Source organism: Danio rerio, chromosome 14 (genome assembly GCF_052040795.2).
Source record: "Danio rerio strain M-AB ecotype USA chromosome 14, GRCz13ab, whole genome shotgun sequence".
In the NCBI taxonomy this organism is placed as follows: Eukaryota; Metazoa; Chordata; class Actinopteri; order Cypriniformes; family Danionidae; genus Danio; species Danio rerio.
The window spans coordinates 2020001-2045000 of NC_141034.1; the positions used below are offsets into that span (position 1 = coordinate 2020001).

Genomic DNA, 25000 nt, shown 5'->3' on the forward strand with positions numbered 1-25000 from the left:
TCATTCTGAAACCGTACCCTTATATACATTTCTGGAGATCGCAAATTATGTAGCCAGAGGTACAGTACGTATGGCTGTATTTCGTCTTTAGGACGAACACTACGGGGCGGTATGACGACGTTCTTTTCACGGTTACCAGCTGACCGCTCACTTCCGTGTAGACAGCTTTACCGATGTTACAAGTTTGTCCGGTAGCTCGACATGTACGACGGTGGACTTGAGACGCAGAGAGAAGTTGACCACAACGACGGGGTTCGAGTCTGGAGAAGAACGGTTCCAGAAAGAGTTAAAGAAAAACACAAGCCAAAATATAAAATAAACAAATTAAATAACAGGGTGAGAATGTGGTAAAATCTGAAAACGTGGTATAAATCAGGCGAGGGCTTTTCTTTTTCTGGATCGCTTTTAAAAACACTATGGGTTGGGTATAGGGAAATCGGTTGGCAGGTCCTTATATATGCTTCTGAAAACACTATCGGTTGGGTTTGGGGAAGGGGATGGGCGTGTCAATCTGTGCTTCTGAAAACACTGTTTGTTGGGTTTAGGGAAGGGGTGGGCGGGTCAATCAGTGCTTCTGAAAACACTATTGGTTGGGTTTAGGGAAGGGGATGGGCGTGTCAATCTGTGCTTCTGAAAACACTGTTGGTTTGGTTTAGGGAAGGGGTGGGCAGGTCAATCAGTGCTTCTGAAAACACTATTGGTTGGGTTTAGGGAATGAGGTGGGCAGGGAAGGCAGTGGGCGTGTCAATTGGTGCGTTTGAAAACACTATTGGTTGGGTTTAGTGAAATCGGTGAGTGGGTCAATCTGTGCTTCTGAAAACACTATCGGTTGGGATAGGGAAGGAGGTGGGCGCGTCAATTTACGCTTTTGAAAACACTGTTGGTTGGGTTTAGAGAAATCGGTGGGCAGGTTAATCAGTGCTTCTGAAAACACTGTTGGTTGGGTTTAGGGAAGGGGGTGGGCGGGTCAATTAGTGCCTCTGAATACACTATTGGTTGGGTTTAGGGAAATCGGTTGGCGGGTCAATCTGTGCTTCTGAAAACACTATTGGTTGGGTTTAGGGAAGGGGGTGGGCAGGTCAATCAGTGCTTCTGAAAACACTATCGGTTGGGTTTAGGAAAGGGGGTGGGCGGGTCAATCAGTGCTTCTGAAAACACTATTGGTTGGGTTTAGGGAAATCGGTGGACAGGTCAATCAGTGCTTCTGAAAACACTATTGGTTGGGTTTAGGGAAAGAGGTGGGCGGGTCAATCTGTGATTTGAAAACACTGTTGGTTGGGTTTAGGGAAATCGGTGGGCAGGTCAATCAGTGCTTCTGAAAACACTGTTGGTTGGGTTTGGGGAAATCGGTGGGCAGGTCAATCAGTGCTTCTGAAAACACCATCGGTTGGGTTTAGGGAAGGGGGTGGGCAGGTCAATCAGTGCTTCTGAAAACACTATTGGTTGGGTTTAGGGAAGGGGGTGGGCAGGTCAATCAGTGCTTCTGAAAACACTATCGGTTGGGATAGAGAAGGGGGTGGGCGGGTCAGTTTGTGCTTTTGAAAATACTGCCGTTTGGGTTTAGGGAAATTGGTGGGCGGGTCAATCAGTGCTTCTAAAAACGCTATTGGTTGGGTTTAGGGAAATCGGTGGGCGGGTCATTCAGTGCATCTGAAAACACTATTGGTTGAGTTAGGAGAATGATGAGTGTGGGTCAGTCAATCAGTCAACTACGGCCTCTGGTGGATTTATGTGAGAACAGCAGGCGTGACCGGCACTTGTGGGAGAAATTTGAGATCTGTAAAAGCATACACAGCACCCTCTGGTGGATACATGAAAACAAAAACTGCAAAAAAAAAAAATACTTCTGGGACGTATTTGGCGCTCTCCAGAAATGTATGTAGCGGTACGTTATTAGAATTAGCCTGGGTTGGATTTTGAAGCCATTCCCACATGACCTTGTGTTTTACATCTGAGTTCAGCCGTCAAACTCATTTTCTTCTGTGAGGAATCTGTCAGCTTTCATCCTCTTTAAATAATTCATACTACAAAGATCCGGACACACACACAGAAACACGCTTGAACAGCTATCTTTATGGGGACTTCTTATAGCTTTCATGGGGACCAAAAAGTCCTCACAAGGTCAAAATGTACTGCTATTGCTATACTTGAAAGGACATTTGGTGCCCACAATGTAGTGAATACAGGGACCACACACACAAACACTCACACATAGAGAGAGAGAGCACACAAACTAATACACACACACACACACACACAGACAGAGAAAGACATATATGCAAACACACACACACAAACCTGCTGAGAAAGAGAGAGCATACTAACATAAACACAGACATACACAACAATGCGCCCAAACACATATAGCGAGAGAAAACAAACATTCACACACACACACACACACACAGCTGCACCTCACACACACAACCATGCACAATGACACAAACAGGAATGCACACACACAAAAACACAATTAGAGAGAGAGCACATAAAGAAACATACCACACACACATACACACACACACACACACACACACACACACACACACACACACACACACACACATCAACATACAAAAACAGACACACAGATACCTGCACATACAGAGTACAAACAAAAATACACACAGAGACAAGCAAACACAAACAAAAACACATACCCACACACACACACACACACACACACACAGAGAGAAAGAATTGCACATGCATACACAGACACATAAATATATATAACTATAAATATATACACACACACGCACGCACGCACACACACACAAACACTCTCTCTTCCACATATTGTATTAACAAATGAGACAATCTCTCTCTCTTCGTTAGCTCATCTCATATTCATCGTTTGCTGATCATTCGTCAGAGATTGGAGTTTGTTCTGCTTGTGTGTGTGTGTGTGTGTGTGTATGTGTGTGTGTGTGTTTAATCTGCTGCTGTGGAAATGACTCGAGTGTATGAGGAAACTGTAAATAAGCAGTTTGTTGGTGTCTTTGTCACATTCAGATGGTCTGGAAATCCATCATCATAATTTTGCATTTGATATCAAAAGCTCACACACACACACACACACACACTTCAGAGGAATGTAAAGACACAGGTTCAAAGTTAACGCTTCTGTTTCTTTGCCTTTCAGAATTTCTACAAGGACATCAACCGTGAGGCCATGTACATCAGGTGATTTACACAACGTGTGTGTGTGCGTGTTTGTTTGTTTGTCTGTCTCTCTGTGTGTATATCTCTGTGTGCATGTTTGTATGTGTGTGTGTGTGTGTGTCTGTGTCTGTGTTTGTGTGTGTGTGTGCATGTGTGTACTGTATGTTTGTGTTTTTGTGTGCATGTCTGTTTGTGTGTTTGTTTGTGTTCATGTGTGTCTGTCTATGTGTGTGTGTTTGTATGTGCGTGTGTGTGTATGTGTGTGTGTGTGTCTGTGTCTGTATTTGTGTGTGCATGTGTGTACTGTATGTTTGTATTTTTGTGTGCATGTCTATTTGTGTGTTTGTTTGTTTGTGTTCTGGTGTCTGTCTATGTGTGTGTGTTTGTACGTGCGTGTATGTTTGTGTGCATTTGTTTGTGTGTGTGTGCGTGTATGTCTATATGTGTGTGTGTGTGTTGTGCATGTATGTATGTTTGTGTGCATTTGTGTGTGTGTGCAAGCACATGTAAGTATATGTGTGTGTGCATGTGTGTATGTTTGTGTGCATTTGTGCGCGTGTATGTGTGTGTGTGTGTGTGTGTGTGTGTGTGTGTGTGTGTGTGTGTGTGTGTGTGTGTGTGTGTGTGTGTGTGTGTGTGTGTGTGTGTGTGTGTGTGTGTGTGTGTGTGTGTGTGGTTGTGTAATCTGACAGGAGATTATCTTGGTCTTGCTGAATTAATGTCAAAATCCAAAGGATAAGCATCCAAACACATAAACACACACACACACACACACACATTCTCTCACACACGAACACATATAGTACAGACGAATAAGGAGCAGCAGAGAGATGTGTCCGTGTTGTTTGACACACTGCTGCCTTACAGGCACATTAAACATAAATGCTGGTGTGTGTATTCAGAGGGGCATTCTAGGTAAAGTGTGTGTGAGTGCATGTGTGTGTGTGTGTGTGTTAGAAAGCATGATCAGATTACAGTACATGTCTCATCCTGGAGAAACATGCAGATTTTGTGAAAGCCACGACCTTTGACCTGTTTGACCTTTGACCCCCGGCCCTAAACCCAACCTTTATTGAGAAAAAAAGCTAATCATACTAAACTGCACGACCGTACGAATTCATATGAATTAGCCTCTAAATCAAAAAGTTTGCCATGAGATTGTGTTGGTGATATCACCTACTGTACAACTAATGGAGTTCAATAATTAAACAGCAGAACAGAACAGAATAGAATAAAATAGATCAGAATAAAAATAAAACAATGGAATAACAGTGTTGCATCGTCCTATTCTATTCTGTATATAGAATACAACATAAGAACAGAATAGAATAGAATAAAACAGAGTTTAAAAAATAGAATACAAAAGAATAGAATAAATATTTAAAAGCTGAATAAAACAATAGAATATAATACAATACACAATAGAGAAGAATAGAATAGAACAATGCAAATACAACAGAATAAAATAAAACTATAGAATATAGAATAGAATAAAACCAAACAAATCAACTGAACATAAAAAAGCTGAATAAAACTGTAGAATACAATAGAATATAGAATAGAACAAAAAAGAATAAAGCAATAGAGTATAATAAATAAGAATAAAACTGTAGAATACAATAGAATAGAATAAAACTGAGGAATACAATAGAATATAGAATAGAATAAAACCAAACAAATCAATTGAATATAAAAAGCAGAATAAAACTATAGAATACAATAGAATATAGAATAGATTAAAGCAGAATAAAGCAATAGAATATAATAAAACTGTAGAATACAATAGAATACAGAATAGATTAAAGCGGAATAAAGCAATAGAATATAATAAAACTGTAGAATACAATAGAATATAGAATAGAACAAAAAATAATAAAGCAATAGAATATAATAAATAAGAATAAAACTGTAGAATACAATAGAATATAGAATAGATTAAATCAGAATAAAGCAATAGAACATAATAAAACTGTAGAATACAATAGAATATAGAATAGAACAAAAAATAATAAAGCAATAGAATATAATAAATAAGAATAAAACTGTAGAATACAATAGAATATAGAATAGAATAAAACAGAATAAAGCAATAGAATAGAATAAAACTAGAAGACAATAGAATAGAATAAAAATAATTAAGCAAATGAATATAATAAAACAGAATAAAACTGTTGAATAAAATAGAATAGAATAAAACAAAATAAAGCAGCAGAATATAATAAAACTAGAAGACAATAGAATAGAATAAAAGAATTAAGCAATAGGATTGCAATACGATAGAATATAGAGTAGAATAAAACAGAATAAAACTGTAGAAAAGAATACAACATTGAATACAACAATAGAATAGAGTAGAACAGAACAGAATAAAACAAAAGAATACAACACTCAATAGAACAGAATAGAATAAACAATAGAATAGATTAGAATACAACAGAATAGAACAGAACTGAACAGATTAGAATAGAATTGAACAGATTAGATTAGACTGGAACAGAATAGAACAGAAATGATTAAAATGGAATGGAATAGAACAGAACAGAACATATTACAGTAGAACAGAACAAAATAGAACAAAATAAAGTAGAATAGAATAGAATAGAATAGAATAGAATAGAATAGATTAGAATAGAATAGAATAGAATAGAATAGAAAAGAACAGGTGGTATTTGTTCCGCAACATGTGTATGCATGCATGCAGTTATTCATTAGTACACACAGTGTAATGTGCAGTCAATTCACTAATTGGCTATTGCAGTTCACACTGTTAGTGAACATTGCTGCTGATATATCTATTTGTCTATTAAATGATCTATTTTACCACATTGCTTATAGATTAGACTTGAAGTCTATAATGTATAACTATAATGTACAGTGATTTGACCAAACTGCAACATGTAGTGCTTAACACTCTTTAGCCACAGTAAAATCATTTTGACAGCCTCGTGCTACTCGTGACTTTATGAAATGCTGCCTCCTTGTGGTAAAATGACAACTTTGTTAATGTGCAATGATCTGAGACATTCAGTTCAAAATAAATGCATACTTATATTAGGTCTGTTAACAGTTCTGTTATTTTTAAAGCTTTTTATTATAATTATTATATTTATTTATTTATTTGTTATTTATTTATAAATTTTTTTGAAAATGATAATTGGTCAGAATAACAATACTTTAGTATTGTTATAGTTATACATGTCTGAATACACAGCATTTTTTTTATTATTATATGTGTATTGCTTCCATAAAAATTGCTGTTTTGGATTATTATATATTTATATTAGATATACTTTAGATATATACTTATTTCTAAGACCATTGGTCTGTGATTTTTCAAGGTATCTCTACAAATTACGGGACCTTCATTTGGATGGAGAGAACTACACAGAAGCAGCGTACACCCTCTTGCTGCACTCCAAATTGCTCAAGGTGAACACACACACACACACACACACACTTTCACTTTTGTATCATGACGATTTTGTTAACTTCTGATGTTTTCACACTGAGTTATTGCTGTTTTCTATTCCCCAAAGCTTACCCTTACCAAAACCTTCATCTAAAATTTTATTTTGTTATATTTTTGAATCGTTTCTAGAGTTCACACTTAGCTGATGATTGATTATAAAGCATGTTTGGCTCGCTGTCCCGAAAGCTCCTTAGATCCTCGAGCCCAGGGCTCCCTTCCGTTTGAAGGGCGGAGGGGAGTTTGAGCTCAGGTAGATCTCGAGAACTCCCCTTCCGGTGAACGTGTTAGGAATAGCTGAGAGATATAGCAGGCTAAGAGTTTGTCTTCTGATGTCACTTTAGATTAGCCAGTTTACTTATATTTTATGTCTTCGGACGGTGGGAGGAAACCAGGGAACCTGGGGGAAACCCACGTGAGCATGGGGAGAACATGCAAACTCCACACAGAAACGCCAACTGACCCGGTAAGGGCTCGATCTAGTGGTGTTCTTGCTGTAAGGCAACAGTGCTAACCACTGGGCCACCATGCCGCCCTATCAGGAGAAGGGGAGGAGTAGGAATGGAAGGGGGGATTCTTCAAGACGAAGATGACTCAAGTGGAAAACTCTGGTTATTTATAGTGAGTTAGTATTCGTCTTATTGGTGCAATATGTGAAGGTGATGCAGCACCAGCTGTGATCAATCATAAGCACGTGCTCGTCTCGAAATTAGTTTATAAAATAAATAAATAAACCACGCTTAGTTTATTTCTGGTGGCCAAATATCTCGTTTTATGTGGTGACATTCTCCCTTGCATATAAAGTACACACACACACACACACAAACTGGTTTGTTTTTGTGATTTGTGGGGACATTACATAAGCAGGATGATTTTTATATTGTACAAAGTGTATTTTTATCGGCCTACATCAAACCGTACCCCTTGCAATGTGCATAAACACTTATGTATGATATAAACCATTGGGGCAACACGGTGACACAGTGGGTAACATGTTCGCCTCACAGCAAAAAGCTCGCTGGTTTGAGCCTCAGCTGGGTCCGTGTTCTTGTGGGTTTCCTCCGGGTTTCCTCCAGTTGCCCCCAACAGTCCAAACACATGCGGTACAGGTGAATTGGGTATGCTTAAATCACTAAATATGCTAAAATAAAAACATATGCTGGATAAGTTGGTGGTTCATTCTGCTGTGGTGACCCCAGCTTAATAAAGGGACTAAGCCGAAAAGAAAATGAATGAATGAATAAACATTGGGCTGCACGGTGTACTGGGTTGCAGCTGAAAGGGCATCTGCTGCATAAAACATGTGCCAGAATTATTAGTGGTTCAATCCACTGTGGCAACCCCTGATGAATAAAAGGACTAAGCTGAAGGAAAATAAGTTAATGAACGTTTTGAAAATGGTGACCATCCATCTCCCACTCATGTCATTATACAAATTTGTGTCTTCGTATGCCACAAAAAATATATTAAAATACACACACACACACACACATTCCCATTTCTGACACAAGGTCACATTTAAGAGAGAGAGATGTTTTGATTGGTTAATGACTCACACACACACCCACTCAGACACACACACACACACACACACACACACACACACACACACACACACACATACTTTCCCATTTGTGACACAAGGTCATATTTAAGAGAGAGATGTTTTGATTGGTTAACGACACACACACACACACACACACACACACACACACACACACTCATCCTGCGTGCTGATTTACTGTCGTCCCTGATGCTCCTCCAGCAGAGAAAACCTCCAGGTCAAATTTATGACATCAGTTCCTGCGTCCCGGAGCAGATTTATACCGCATTTTCACCCCGCTGTCTCTCTCTCTGAGCTCAGAGGAGGAAGAAGCTAAAACACCACACACACACACACACCTCTAACGTTTATATGATGTTTAATGTCCAGAGCATTATGAAACATGTCTGTTCAGCGTCTCGCTTCATTTCCTGTCAGACAATCCTCAGCCAAACTACAGATCATAAAGTTCATAACACACAAATGCAAAAGTACAATATAAACGGCATCCTAAGAAAAGGAATGCCATAAAGACACACACAAATATATATATAGGGATCAAGTGATGCACTGAGTGTATGCTTTACTAAACAAATGGGTCTTTAATCTAGTTTTGAACTGAGAGAGTGTGTCAGGAAGGCTATTTCAGAGTTTAGGAGACATAAATGAGAAGGCTCGACCTCCTTTAGTGGACTTTGCTATTCTAGGTACTACCAGAAGCCCTGGGTTTGGAAATCTAAAAGAGCAAGTTGGATTGTAGCGAGACAGAAGTTTGGTTAGATAAACAAGAGCTATATTATTTAAAGCTTTATAGGTAAGAAGTAATATTTTTAAATGAACAACCCTAACCCTAACAGGCAGCCAGTGTAAGGAGGATACAATAGTGGTGATATGATCATATTTTCTAGACCTGGTAAGAACTCTGGCATCTGCGATTTGTACTAGCTGAAGTTTGTTACTAATAGAGGATTCTGGGCAGCCAGCAAATAGAGCATTACAGTAATCCAGCCTAGAGGTCATAAAAGCATGGACTAGTTTTTCTGCTTCTGAGATGGATAGCATATTTCGCATATTAGCGATATTTCTCAAAGAAAAGAAGGCAGTTTTTGTGACGTGAGAGATATGATTTTCAAAAGTTAAGTTGCTGCCTAATATGACAAGCAGATCTTTTATAGTAGCGCTAACGCTAACTTTGTATCCCTCTAATTGTAGGTTGAGTTGTGAGATCTGCTGTGTACAGGATTTAGGCCCAATAAGTAATAATTCTGTTTTGTCTGAGTTTTAAAGAATAAAATTGTTGGTCATCCATGTATGAGTGTGTGTGTGGATGATTCCCAGAGAGGGGTTCCGGCTGGAAGGGCATCAGCTGCGTAAAAACTTGCTTGATCATTCCGCTGTGGCGACCCCGGATTAATAAAGGGACTAAGCCGACAAGAAAATGAATGAATGAATGATAATACCTGATTTCTCTTTGCCATGATGACAGTAAATAATATTAGACTAGATATTCTTCAAGACACTAGTATTCAGCTTAAGTGACTAGGTTAATTAGGGTTAAGTTAGGGTAACTAGGCAAGTCATAGCCGCATTTCCAGTATTGCGCATAAAGCAAGCATGAGCTAGTTGCCAGTTTCGAGCCAGAAAATCTGCTCTCCGTTAAACAGAAATCAGGAAGGCTGATGAATATGCATGTTGTGTGTGAATATTTCAGTGGTCAGAGGAACAGTGTCTGCCTCAGCTGGACTATCAGACGCCTCAGTCTCAGAGACAACTCAAAGAGTCACTCTACGACAACATCATCAGCTACTTCGACAAGGGCAAGGTCTGCTCACACACACACACACACACACACACAAACACACACACAGAGCTACTGTCGAACAGGATGTTGATGATGTTTACAAGTGTTGTTTTGTGTGTAAAGTGTTGTTGTTGTTTGTTTTTCTGTGTGTGTGTGTGTCAGATGTGGGAGGAGGCCATTACTCTGTGTAAGGAGTTGGCAGATCAGTTTGAGATGGAGGTCTTCGACTACGAGCTCCTCGGACAGAAACTGGTAACACACACACACAACACACACCTTCATCTTTAGTAGTAATTAAAAACACAAATTGTTCATTTTGGTTTCAAGCGGACTTTAATCAATTATAATAAACTGACGTGTGTTTTATTGCTGTGAACTTTCCCTATCACAGAATCAACAGGCCAAGTTCTATGAGAACATCATGAAGATCCTGCGGCCCAAGCCCGACTACTTTGCGGTGGGATATTACGGCTGCGGCTTCCCTCCATTCCTCAGGGTCAGTGCGTGTGTGTGTGTGTGTTTGAGTTTATGTGTGTGTGTGTGCATGCAAGTGTGTACACATACTGTATTGTGTGAACGTGTGAGTGTGTGTGTGTGTGTGTGTGTATGTAAGTATGTATGCATGTTTGGACTGTAATATAGTGTTGTGTTCGTCCAGAATAAAGTGTTCATCCACCGGGGGAAAGAGTACGAGCGCAGGGAGGATTTCCAGAGTCAGCTGATGAGTCAGTTTCCCAGCGCTGTCAGACTCAACATCACCACCATGCCTGGAGACGACATCAAAAACTCCAACATGCAGTGTATCCTGCAGTATAATATTTATAATACTTTTTTGTTGCCATTCTTGTATATATTGCATTACATTATATTAATTTAATTAATTCAGACGCATATTCTTTTTTGCACTCTCATACTGTATGTTATATTATTTGCATTATGCTTAAAATAATAGGAATAATAATAAAGAATAAAAGAATAACACAACATTGCAATAATAGATGATTTAAGACTTTAGTAAAGGAACATGTTAATATAAATATATTATATATATTTAGACTAATGCTTTTTAATATGAACCACCTATTCTGTGAAATTAAGTAAAAAAAAATTTAAATAAAACTGTTTACAAAATATTTAGTGTTGAGCACCTGGATGTGAATTGCGCATGCATGGTCAGGTTTGTTGTTCTTATGCGTTCTGCATCAGATATCCAGTGTTTTACAGTGCAGCCAGTTCTAGAGATCCCACCGCGTCTGAAGAACAAACCAGTGCCGGATCAGATCATCAAGTGAGTCTCAGATATCCTCAATCCTCAAACCTTAATCCTCAATCTTCAAACCTCAAACCTCAGTCCTCAATATGCAAACCTCAATACTCAATCCTCAAACCTCAGTTTTCAATCCTCAAACCTTAGTCCTCAATCATCAAACCTCGGTCCTCAAACCTCAAATGTCAATCCTCAAACCTCAGTCATCAAAACTCCTACCTCGATCCTCAATTCTCAATCCTCAAACCTCAATCCACAAACCTCAGTCCTTAATCCTCAGTCCTCAATCCACACTTATCAAATCTCAATCCTTAAACCTCAGTCCTCAACCCTAACTCAGCAAACCTCAATCCTCAAACCTCAGTCCTCAAACCTCAGTCCTCAATCCACACTTATCAAATCTCAATCCTTAAACCTCAGTCCTCAACCCTAACTCAGCAAACCTCAATCCTCAAACCTCAGTCCTCAAACCTCAGTCCTCAAACCTCAATCCTCAAACCTCAGTCCCCAATTCTCAATCCTCAAACCTCAACGCACAAACCTCAATCCTCAGTTGTAAAACCATAATTTTCAAACCTCAACCCTCAATCCTCACTCATCAAACCTCAATCCTCAAACCTCAGTCCTCAGTTCTCAATATTCAATGGTTAAACCTCAATTTTCAAACCTCAGCCCTCAATCCTCAGTTCTCAATTGTCAATCATCAAACCTCAATTCTCAAACTTCAGCCCTCAATCCTTACTCCTTAAACCTCAATCTTCAATCCTCAAAGCTCAGACCTCACTCCTTAATCCTCAGTCATCAAACCTCAATCCCCAGTCCTCAATCATCTAATCTCAATCCTCAAACCTTAGTCCTCAATCCTCACAGTTCAGTTCTCAATCCTCAATGGTCACTCCATAAACCTCAATTGTCAATCCTCATTCCTCAATTCTCAGTCCTCAAATCTTAGTCCTCAGCCCTTAAACCTCAATCATCAGTTCTCAACCTCAATCTTCAAATCTCAATCCTTAGTCCTCAATCCTCAGTCCTTAAACCTCAGTCCTCAATCTTCAAACCTCAGTCCTCAATCCTCAAACCTCAATCCTCAATCATCACACCTCAATCCTCAAGCCTAATTGTCAATCCTTAGTCCTTAAACCTCAATCCTCAAACCTCAGTCCTCAATCTTTAAACCTCAGTCCTTAATCCTCAATACTCAGTCCTCAATCTTTAAACCTCAGTCCTTAACCCTCAATACTCAGTCCTCAATCTTTAAACCTCAGTCCTTAACCCTCAATACTCAGTCCTCAATCTTTAAACCTCAGTCCTTAATCCTCAATACTCAGTCCTCAATCTTTAAACTTCAGTCCTCAATCCTCAAACCTCAGTCCTCAATCTTTAAACTTCAGTCCTCAATCCTCAGACCTCAGTCCTCAATCTTCAAACCTCAATCCTCAGTCCTCAATCCTCAAACCTCAATTCTCAGTCCTCAAATCTTAATCCTCAGCCCTTAAACCTCAATCATCAGTTCTCAACCTCAATCTTCAAACCTCAATCTTTAGTCCTCAATCCTCAGTCCTTAAACCTCAGTCCTCAATCTTCAAACCTCAGTCCTCAATCCTCAAACCTCAATCCTCAATCATCACACCTCAATCCTCAAGCCTAATTGTCAATCCTCAGTCCTTAAACCTCAGTCCTCAATCTTCAAACCTCAGTCCTCAATCCTCAAACCTCAATCCTCAATCATCACACCTCAATCCTCAAGCCTAATTGTCAATCCTTAGTCCTTAAACCTCAATCCTCAAACCTAAGTCCTCAATCTTTAAACTTCAGTCCTCAATCCTCAGACCTCAATCCTCAATCTTCAAACCTCAGTCCTCAATCCTCAAACCTCAAACCTCAGTCCTTAATCCTCAAACCTCAGTCCTCAAACCTCAGTCTTCAAACCTCAGTCCTTAATCCTTAAACCTCAATCCTCAAACCTCAGTCCTCAATCTTTACAACTTAATCCTTAAACCTTAATCATGAATTCTCAATCCTCAGTCCTCCTCTAGAAATGCAGATCTGATGTTTTCTGCACTTCTTCTGCAGTTTCTACAAGTCCAACTACGTGCAGCGCTTCCAGTATTCCAGACCCGTCAGGAAAGGAAAAGTCGATCCTGACAATGAGTTTGCTGTGAGTCACACACATATACTTTTTGTCTCTTTCATACACACACACACACACACACACACACACACACACTGATATAATGATGTGAGTTGACTCTTGTCTTGTGTCTTCAGTCGATGTGGATTGAGCGAACCACATTCATCACCGCATACAAACTGCCGGGAATCCTGCGCTGGTTTGAGGCCATCAACATCACACACGTGAGTCTCACAGCTGTACTCTGCGCAGTGTGTGCGGCATGACTTTACACTGTTGCATGACTACATTCTGCATTGTCAGTTCTATTTAATGCATTAATGTTCAGCGTTACCTGAGGAATACATCATTATTTGGAAGAATAAGGTCAAAGAGTATCGTTATTTTTTCCACCAGACCACGATCAGTCCTCTGGAGAACGCCATTGAGACGATGGGACAGACCAATGAGAAGATCCTCACCATGATCAACCAGTACCAGTGTGATGAGACGTTACCCATAAACCCCCTGTCCATGCTGCTCAACGGCATCGTGGATCCTGCCGTCATGGGAGGATTCGCCAAATACGAGAAGGTCAGGCTCAGAGGAGTGTGTGTGCGTGTGTGTGTGAGTGAGAGTGTTTTTTTTGTTTGTGTGTGTTTCTGTGTGTGTGTGTGTGTGTGCATGTTTGTGTGAGAGTTTGTATGTGTTACACATGTGCCTGTGTGTATGTTTGAGAATGTGTGTGTTTGTGCATTTTTCTGGGGTTTTGTGTGTGTGTAAAGGACTGAGTGAGTGAGTGACTGAGTGTGTGTGTGTGTGCACATGTGCCTGTGTGTAAGTGAGAGTTTGTAAAAATGCATGCAAATATGTGTGTGTGTGTGTGTGTGTGTGTGTGTGTGTGCGTGCATGCATCTCTGTGAGAGCGTGTATGTGCCTGTGTATAAGTATGTTTGAGAATGGGTGTGTGTTTTTGTGTTTGTCTGTGTGTGTGCGCGTGCATGCGTCTGTGTGAGAGTTTGTGAAAATCTGTGTGTGTGTGTGTGTGTGTGTGTGTGTGTGCGCGCAACTGAGCATGCATGTATCTTTGTGTGTGTGTGGCTGTATGTGTGTTTGTGTCTGTTTGTGTGTGTAATAGAGAGAGTGTCTGTGTGTGTGTGTGCGCAACTGAGCATGCATGTATCTTTGCATCTCTCTGTGTGTGTGTGTGTGTGTGTGTGTGTGTGTGTGTGTGTGTGCGTGCATGCATCTGTGTGAGAGCGTGTATGTGCCTGTGTGTAAGTATGTTTGAGAATGGGTGTGTGTTTTTGTGTTTGTGTGTGTGCACGTGCATGTGTGAAAGTTTGTGAAAATGTGTGTGTGTGTGTGTGTGTGTGCACGCAACCGAGCATGCATGTGTCTTTGCGTGTGTGTGTAATAGAGAGAGAGAGAGAGTATCTGTGCGTGTGTTTGTGTGTGTGTGTGTGTTTGTGTATGTGGGTGGGTCTGTGCAAGTGTATGCAGGCACTGCGTGTGTGTGTGTGTGCCCCCCACATTTGTGTGTGTGTGTGTGTGTGTGTGTGCAAGTGTCTGCATGTGTGTGTCTAGGTGTGTGTGTGTGTTTAAGAGAGAGAGAGAGAGAACACAAAGAAAAATATTAGTGTGTGTGTGCGCGCGCAGGCCTTCTTCACAGACGAGTACACACACGAACATCCAGACGACAGAGAAAAACTGATGAGACTGAAGGACCTCATTGCATGGCAGGTCAGACTCTACACACACACAGACACACACACACATCTACCAGTCTATCGGCCTGAAGTTTTATAACAGTCATTCACAATTTGGAGCATGATTGAGCTGTTTTATGAAGAAATAATATACTATGTGATATTTACAAATATATTACATATAAAATATATTAAATATACAGTATAATATTTAAGTTAAGTATTATATATATAAATATAATGCATGTAAATATCAGTGTTCTGAGTATTTGTGATCGTGCTGCAGATCCCGCTGTTAGGCCGAGGAATCGCTCTGCATGGCAAAGGAGTGACGGATGATCTGCGGCCGTTCCACGAGCGCATGGAGGACTGTTTCAAACAGCTGCGCAAGAAGGTGGAGAAGGAGTACGGAGTCAGAGAGCTGGTGAGAATCACAGACAGCAGGCGGAGATGATGCTGAAGCGATAAAAGTGCAGATTTCAGCCTGACCTTCCTCTTTTCAGCCGGATATGGATGAGCGGAGATCCACCCGTCCACGCTCGATGCTGCGCTCGGTGCGTCAGTCCATCTGCTCATTGGCTGGATCTGAGTGCGGAACGCCCACTAAGACACGGCCAGAGAGGTGACCACGCCCACACTGACGCGTTCACTGTTGCATACTAGGGGTTTTTCTGATGTCTGTTTGCTGATTGAATTAGTTTTTGTATGCAGATATATACAGTCAGGTCCATAAATATTTGGACATTGAGACAGTTCTAACATTTTTGGCTCTGTACACCAACAAAATGGATTTAAAATGAATCAAACTGCAGACTGTCAGCTTTGATTTGAGGGTATTTACATCCAAATCAGGTGAACACTGTCGGAATTGCAACATTTGCATATGTGCCTCCCACTTGTTAAGGGTCCAAAAGTAATTGGACAGAATAATAATCATAAATCAAACTTTCACTGTTTAATACTTGGTTGTAAATGCCTGAAGTCTGGAACGCAGAGACATCAGCAGACGCTGGGTTTTATTCCTGGTGGTGTTTGCCAGGCCTCCACAGCAACTGTCTTCAGTTCCTGCTTGTTCTTGGGGCATTTTCCCTTCAGTTTTGTCTTCAGCAAGTGAAATGCAAGCTCAATCGGATTCAGCTCAGGTGATTGACTTGGCCATTCCATTACATTACACTTCTTTCTCTTCAAAAACTCTTTGGTTGCCTTAGCAGTTTGCTTTGGGTCATTCTCCATCTGCACTGTGACGCACCATCCAATGAGTTCTGAAGTATTTAGCTGTATATGAGCAGAAAATATTACCTGAAACACTTCAGAATTCATCCTGCTGCTTTGGTCAGCATCACATCATCAATAAATACAAAAGAACCAGCTCCACTGCCAGCCATCCATGCCCACGCCATGACACTACCACCACCATGCTTCACTGCTAAGGATCATGAGCAGTTCCTTTCCTTCTCCATACTCTTCTCTTCCCATCTCTCTGGTTCAAGTTGATCTTGATCTCATCTGTCCAGAGGATGTTGTTCCAGCGATGTGAAGGCTTTTTTTAGATCTCTAATTTGTCCTTCCTGATTTTGAGGCTCACCAATGGTTTACATCTTGTGCTGAATGCTCTGCATTCACTCTGGTGAAGTCTTCTCTTGATTGTTGACTCTGACACACATACACCTCCTGGAGAGCGTTCTTGATCCGGCCAACGGTTGTGAAGGGTGTTTTCTTCACCAGGGAAAGAATTCTTCGGTCGTCCGCCACAATTGTTTCCGTGGTCTTCCGGGTCTTTTGGTGTTGCTGAGCTTACTGGTGCGCTCTTTCTTTTAAAGAATGTTGTTTTGGCCATGCCTGATGTTTTTGCCATCTCTCTGATGGGTTTGTTCCGTATTTTCAGCCTAATGATGGCTTGATTGACTGAAAGCGACAGCTCTGTGGATATCATCTTTAGAGTTGACAGTATCAGATTCCACATGCAAATAGCACACTTGAGATGAACTCTGGAGCTTTTATCTGCACGTTGTAATTGGGATAATGAGGGAATAACACACACCCGGCCATGGTCAACACACATACAGCTGAGAAGTCAATGTCCAGTTATTTTTGGACCCTTAACAAGTGGGAGGCACATATGCAAACTGCTGTAATTCCTACAGCGTTCACCTGATTTGGATGCAAATGCCCTCAAATTAAAGCTTGATTTCAAATCCATTGTGTATAGAGCCAAAAATTTAAGAATTGTGCCGATGTCCAAATATTTAGGGACCTAACTGTATACTTTATAAAATGTATTTATATACAATTATGTGCATTTGTGTGTGCAGTGTGTCTCTGGACAGTGGTGTTCCTCCATCTCCCTCCATCATCCCTCGCTCCAGTGGGAGTGTCAGTGTGACGGATGAGAGCGGTGTGGAAGTGGAGGTGATCAAGACGTTCCTCCGTTCTCCCAATCACAACAAACGCAATCTGGAATGCACCAATGACCGTGCACCATTCTCCAGAACGACATCATGACGCTCAGGTGTTTCTGTGGTTGCAGGTGAAACTGAGGAAGTCGAAGAAGAAGCAGAAAAAAGGTCGAGGCAGCATGATCTTCATCAGCGAGGAGAAGGAGTGCAGCAGCACCCTCGACAAACGGGTCGGAAAACACACACACTTGTCACTCATTTAAAGGGGACCTATCCTGCTAAAATCACTTTGATTAGTGGCTTTGTTGTCTTGTTTAAGTTTTTAGTTGATAGTGAACGTGCTAATATTATTGTTGTTGCTTTAGCTGTCTAAGAAGCAGGAGTTTCGCAGTGATACCAATCTGTGTGAGTCCACTGAGAGCAGCAGCGGCCTCGTCAACTCCAAATCTCTGCCCACTATTACTGGTAAAACTGCTTCATATCATTGTTATCATGGGGTCACCAATCTCCTTCCTGGAGGTCCGGTGTCCCTGCAGGGAGTATCTCCAACTTGCCTCAACACACCTGGCTGGGTGTTTCAAGGATACCTATTAAGACCTTGATTAGCTTGTTCAGGTGAGTTTGATTAGGGTTGGACCTAAAATCTGCAGGACACCGGCCCTCCGGGAACAAGTTTGGTGACCCCTGCTATAGATCTTCAGTAACACTAAATATTTGACATTAATATATACCTACAGTGCAAAATAAAGGAGTACACTCCTAACAGATCTTTCTTTTAAATGTTTATTTTCTATAGGATGCTTTACTATAGTACATTTGTTGACTTATCTTGTGTTAATGCTGTCCCCAGGTCTGGCTTTGTCAGTAGCCAATGGGAGCGAGGAGGCGGAGTCAGCGCGGTCCAAGCGGGACAGTAAGAGTGTGTCTGTGTGTCTGCCGTCGGACCGCACAGGAGACCGGCGCTCTAAAGGAGTCATTAACCTGCTCTTTAAAACCAAGGTAATACACAACAACAACACCAACACTGGGAATACTGTTATTATGTGCCCTGATGTCAATCATTATGGTTATTAAGTCATTTATATGACTCATTCTAGAATTGCGGGTACATTTCTAGAATTTTTTTCATTAATTTTCTTTAAACTGGAGTCATTCAACAAATGTATAATATACAATAAACTGAATCATTTAGTAATGTAAAATACTAAAAAAGGCAACAGTGTGGACAAAAACTGACAATAACAGTTGACAACAATAGTAGAGTTAACAACAGTAGAGTTAACAACAATATAGTTGACGACATTAGAGTTGACAACAACAGAGTTGATGACAATAGAGTTAACAACAACAGAGTTGATGACAATAGAGTTGATGACAATTAAGTTGACGACAACAATAGAACTGACGACAATAGAGTTGACAACAATAGTTAAAAACAATAGAGTTGACGAGAATAGAGTTGATGAAAAAGTTGACGACAATAGAGTTGACGATAACAATAGAATTGACGACAATAGAGTTAACAACAATAGAGTTGACGACAACAGAGTTGATGAAAATAGTTGACGACATTAGACTTGATGACAACAAAAGAACTGACAACAATAGAGTTGACAACAATAGAGTTGATAAAAATAGTTGCCGAAAATAGTTGATGACAACAATAGAATTGAGGACAATAGAGTTGACAACAACAGAGTTGATAACAACAGAAATTAGGAAAATAGTTGACGAAAATAGAGTTGACAACAATAGTTAAAAACAATAGTTGATGACAATAGAGTTGATGAAAATAGTTGATGACTATAGAGTTGACGATAACAATAGAATTGACAACAATAGAGTTGACAACAACAGAGTTGACAATAACAGAGTTGATGAAAATAGTTGACGAAAATAGAGTTGACAACGACAATAGAATTGAGGACAATAGAGTTGATAACAATAGAGTTGACGACAACAGAGTTGACGACAACAATAGAATTGACAACAACAGTTGACAACAACAGAGTTGATGAAAATAGTTGACGATGTTTAACAACAACTACAGAGTTGATGACAAAAGAGTTGACGACAACAATAGAGTTTACAACAACAGAACTAGACAATAGAGTTGGTGACAATAAAGTTGATGACAATAAAGTTGATGACAATAGGTTATGATAATAGAGTTGACAACAACAGAGTTGACAAAAATAGTTGATGATGAGTTGACAGCAATACATTTTTACGACAATAGTTGACGACAAAAGAGTTGAAAAAAACAGAGTTGACAACAACGGACTTGATGAAAATAGAGTTGACAACAACAGAGTTGAGGACACAAAGTTGACGACAATATAGTTGAAAACAAGAGTTGACGAGTTGTCGATGATTTTATGTTTTTCTCATTTTTATGCATAATAAATTCACTGAAATGTCAGAATAACAGAGTTGACAGATAATTAATCTACTATTAGCATGTCTTAAATGTTGTGATCAATTTAATGAGAGAATAACAATTACACGCCTCAATGTCTTCCAGTTTCCAGCTAGAGGAAGTGACATCATTTGGAGCAAGTCACATGCTTTTTTCTATCAGTGCTTTACAGATTGTTCCATCTTTATATAACCGATGTAAGAGAAATGAATAACTAAAATTAGAAATACATGCGATGTTTTAATAACTTAATAAGACACAAAAAAAGATGTAAATTAGACTTAATTGTCTGATGATAATTTGCAGCTGGATGTACAATTCAGGAGGCGAAGACAGTCAAACATGGATGCTCTTTAATATAGGCATCTTTAAGTTAACATTTCCAAGACAAAAAAAAGCTCCTAAATAAACACACACACTTTATTTTTTAGAGATAATAAAAGGTTTATCTCTGAGATGCAAAATGTACCCATAATTCTAGAATCGGCCACATACATTATGTACAGTATACCACTGCCTATAATCATGTGTGAACATGTTTGTGTTTTTCAGCTGAGCTCCAAAACAGATGAAGCAAAAGCCTCTACTGAACCACACAATGAAGCTCGTTTCTAACATCTCTAAAGGAGTTTTTACAAATTTGTTTTTGCTGTTACAAAATTACTTACGAAGCGATGAAGCCCATAAAGTAAGAGAGTTTGCAGTTTTCATCTGAAGAATTAAGTGAGCTTTGATTTCACTGAATGTGTTTGAAGGCAAACTTTAATGAAGTGAAGTCAATCACTGCTGGCTTCAAACTCTGTTTTAAACATTGCAGCTGTACGTTCCAGCAAGAAATACCTTTTTTTAAATCATGTAACTTTAATTATTAGTATAAATCCACACAAATGGGCTGTTTGAGTTATAGGACTGCTCGGTTTGCAGACATTTGTTGGTGTTTTGCTTGTGTTTGGTTACAGTCCATCATTCACATCCTTATATTCATTCACATGTTATAAAACTGTCAAATTTAGTTTCTTCTCTATGTCTCTCAACATCTGCTTACACCTGCTCTAAATAATGTGTAATAATACAAATTACAGTCAGATTAATTGCAATATTCTGTACTCACATTATTGTATTTGATGAGGAAAAACCCTCAAATGAAGATTATTACTTTTCATGACTGAGAAGTAAAATAATAAATAGACAAAAACAAAGTGTCCTTGGAGAGTTTATTGTGTCTGTTTTACTTTATTAATCATCTGTTAGGCCACGGTGATCAGCTTTATAGTACATCTGAGTTTATCAAGGGTGGAAAAATATGACAACGATAATTATAAGCGTTATATTGTGTTAAAAGACGTCCAAATATAAACATCTCGACTAAAAACACACAAGGCACACATTTGACTGCCGGTGAAAATCTAATAGACCTTTAACAATTATCCAAAACTATTCTAGTCAATAAACAGACAGATTTCACATGTGTATTTATTAATTCTGTGTATTTGATGACTAGCATACAGGTTTTTATATGGTAGTGCTTAAGGGTCTGAAGCCATTCAATACAGAACCAAAACCTAGATGGATGAATGGATAAACGGATTGATGGATGGATAGAGAGATAGATTGATAGATGATGGATGGATGGATGGATGGATGGAGAAAGAGATGGATAGACAGATAGTACGAACATAGATAGATAGACAGGCAGACAGACAGATGGATTGATTGGTTGATTGATTGATGGATGGATGGATGGATGGATGGATGGATGGATGGATGGATGGATGGATGGATGGATGGATGGATGGATGGATGGATGGATGGATGGAGAAAGAGATGGATAGACAGAGAGATAGTACGGACAGATAGATAAATAGACAGGCAGACAGATAGAGGGATGGATGGATGGATGGATGGATGGATGGATGGATGGATGGATGGATGGATGGATGGATGGATGGACAGAGAGATAGATAGATAGATGATGGATAGATAGATAGACAGACAGACAGACGGATAGATAGATAGATAGATAGATAGATAGATAGATAGATAGATAGATAGATAGATGGATGGATGGATGGATGGATGGATGGATGGATGGATGGATGGATGGATGGATGGATGGATGGAGAAAGAGATGGATAGACAGAGAGATAGTACGGACGGATGGATAAATAGACAGGCAGACAGATAGAGGGATGGATGGATGGATGGACAGAGAGATAGATAGATAGATGATGGATAGATAGATAGACAGACAGACAGACAGACGGATAGATAGATAGATAGATAGATAGATAGATAGATAGATAGATAGATAGATAGATAGATAGATAGATAGATAGATAGATAGATAGATAGATAGATAGATGGATGGATGGATGGATGGATGGATGGATGGATGGATGGATGGATGGATGGAGAAAGAGATGGATAGACAGAGAGATAGTATGGACGGATGGATAAATAGACAGGCAGACAGATAGAGGGATGGATGGATGGATGGATGGATGGATGGATGGACAGAGAGATACATAGATAGATGATGGATAGACAGACAGACAGACAGACAGACAGACAGATAGATAGATAGATAGATAGATAGATAGATAGATAGATAGATAGATAGATAGATAGATAGATAGATAGATAGATAGATAGATAGATAGATAGATAGATAGATAGATAGATAGATGGATGGATAAAGATGGATGGATGGACGGACGGACAGACAGATACTGTACATTTATAACACAAAAGCAGCCCATATATTCAAGTCTTTTGCAGTTATCTACATTTAAATAAATCATTTACACTATTTGATTGTCATTTGTTTTATTTAATCGTGCTAATAAATGTAATAAATGAGAAATTATAAAATATAGCTTGTATAAAGGTATACTGTTTTCAGAACTGCTCATCGAATTATAATGTTTTTATTGTTTCCAGCAGAGGGCAGTGTTGATCTATTCCACTTTACTACACTTGTAGAGAGATGAATGACTGCCTCTTAATGTCTGTGTAGTGTCCTCCTCATAAACATCACATTCTTAGAAAACCAGCAGCAGCTGTTCCACAACTGTAAACCGGAAATGATAAGTGCATTTATATTCATTGTAATCATTTGAGGTGAACATTATTACTCTAACACAATTTACATAAAACTGTCGAATATGTGCTGAATGTAAATGTTTTTTTGTCTGCGTGTGAGAATATGTTTCCTTTAAAGTGCAGATTAGATTTAATAATCAACAGTTTACGATTCAAACACACAGAATGCTCTCAGTAGCTGTAGATATAGATATATAATATGTAATCAATATAACTTTCCTCTATGACAACAACGAACTGTACCGCATTGGATGTCACTCCCTCACTGTACATGCCAGCGCTACCTGTTGCCACCTCGCTGCGCGCGCATCCCGAATGTTTACAAACATGGTAATTCGGATATTCTGAATAGGGAAATAATTAGCAGCCAATGTTTATCAACGTACGACATTGTTCACAGTTAATAAAGTAGGGAAGTTGTTTTGAAGTACGTTCATGTGATTTCAGACTCAAGGTAAGTTAGCGTGGTAAACAATAGAGCGTGTCAAGTTGTCCCTGTTGAAAAATGAACAACTTTACCTCGGTTGTATAAAGATATACTGTATTCTAGAAGAACTGGACCAATCTGCAGTGAAAAGTTTTCCCTTTTACACGAAAACAATTGCGTTTAAATCCATTTTATTCCTGATAAAATCTCTTAACCTCCTACAGACACGAGTTTTGCTGACTCTCGCGAGAAATTGATCAAACTGACTCTCGCCCTGTGATTGGCCGCTTGCTGCACAGATCTTCACACGGGGTTTGTCCAACTCTGAACTCCAGCTTTGGGTACACTGTTGTTCAATTACACTGTATAAACAACATCATGTAATAATACTGCATTATGAAGTGTGTGTGCGGTAATATAACGAGCTCTAGTCAGTTTTATCCTATACTGTAATTACACACACACATACGCACGCTCTTTTTAAACATCAGCTCATTTGCATATGCATGTTCAATTTTTAGATGCACCCTCTTTTGTTTTAGATTGAGCTAATGTTATTCTCGTTGACACTAAACCTCACACAGCTTTAAAAGTCAGTTTTTGTTTTGTTTTTAAAATTAAATTTAATTTTGTTTGCGTTTCTACATTTTAATTAAATTTTTCCTTGCTTCTGATTGGTTGTTTGGCTCTCCCTGTGGACACATTCAGCCCACAGTCTGAATCTGAATCCCATTCACAGGCCTGTTGTTTGTCTCCATCTGTCAGATCTCTGTTTGTTTGATTATTGTTTGCTAGTGCTGGACTGTCTGGTGTTTCTCTGCAATTAGATTCTGTCCTACACACACACACACTGACTAGACCCACTCCTATCTCATCAATCCTGCAGTTTAACTCTGTTTCTTTCAGTCAGAGTGGACACTAATGCGTTTCCGGCTGGACAAACTCTTTAAACTGGAGGGGATCAGGACGCATCCATGCATTTCCAGCCTTCTGATAGGACTGCAGCTCCATCTCCAATGGCAACAGTGACATGATGGAGTCTCTGAGGGCGGAGTCAAAGATCAGTGATGTCATAATGACCAGGTGAGTCATTCTAATGGTTTAGTGTTAACTGCTCTGCACTAAGAGAACAAATAAAATAAACCTTATACACTCACCGGCCACTTTATTAGGTACACCTGTCCAACTGCATGTTAACGCAAATTTCTAATCAGCCAATCACATGGCAGCAACTCAATGCATTTAGGCGTGTAGACATGGTCAAGACGATCTGCTGAAGTTCAATGCGAGCATCAGAATGGGGAAGAAAGGGGATTTAAGTGACTTTGAACGTGGTTGTTGGTGCCAGACGGGCTGCTTTGAGTATTTCAGAAACTACTGATCTACTGGGATTTTCACGCACAACCACAAAATCTCTGAGGAGTATTTCCAGTACCTTGTTGAATCTGTACCATGAAGGATAATGGCAGTTCTGAAGGCAAAAGGGGTCCAACCCAATACCAGTAAGGTGTACCTAATTAAGTGGCCGGTGAGTGTACATCCATAGTCTGTCTGTTTTCTGTAAAAATGATCATTTTTACGGCCTCAATCATAAA

The 25000-nt window shown here is 39.5% G+C and overlaps 2 protein-coding genes across 5 annotated transcripts in view; both read left to right on the forward strand.

Annotated features, from left to right (window-relative positions):
- Positions 1-21075, forward strand: part of dock2 (dedicator of cytokinesis 2) — a 158858-nt gene extending 137783 nt beyond the window's left edge. Inside the window, 18 exon segments of the mRNA NM_001440749.1 lie at positions 3146-3186; positions 6504-6594; positions 9886-9996; positions 10138-10227; positions 10367-10471; positions 10634-10775; positions 11182-11263; positions 13316-13400; positions 13511-13597; positions 13770-13946; positions 15012-15095; positions 15348-15485; positions 15565-15683; positions 17374-17470; positions 17589-17687; positions 17823-17922; positions 18308-18456; positions 20429-21075. Of these exon segments, the coding sequence (NP_001427678.1) occupies positions 3146-3186; positions 6504-6594; positions 9886-9996; positions 10138-10227; positions 10367-10471; positions 10634-10775; positions 11182-11263; positions 13316-13400; positions 13511-13597; positions 13770-13946; positions 15012-15095; positions 15348-15485; positions 15565-15683; positions 17374-17470; positions 17589-17687; positions 17823-17922; positions 18308-18456; positions 20429-20491 (1860 nt within the window). The 3' untranslated portion in view covers positions 20492-21075.
- Positions 21076-23201: 2126 nt separating this feature from the next.
- Positions 23202-25000, forward strand: part of trpc7b (transient receptor potential cation channel, subfamily C, member 7b) — a 112375-nt gene continuing 110576 nt past the window's right edge. The window contains exons 1-3 of one of the 4 annotated variants that reach the window (XM_087280030.1): positions 23202-23308; positions 23630-23717; positions 24312-24488. In XM_087280030.1, coding sequence (XP_087136156.1) covers positions 24436-24488 — 53 coding nt within the window. In that variant the 5' untranslated portion in view covers positions 23202-23308; positions 23630-23717; positions 24312-24435. Of the gene's footprint in view, positions 23309-23629; positions 23747-24311; positions 24489-25000 lie in introns of those variants that run through there. The other 3 variants (XM_087280034.1, XM_087280032.1, XM_087280031.1) reach the window with 3 other exon arrangements.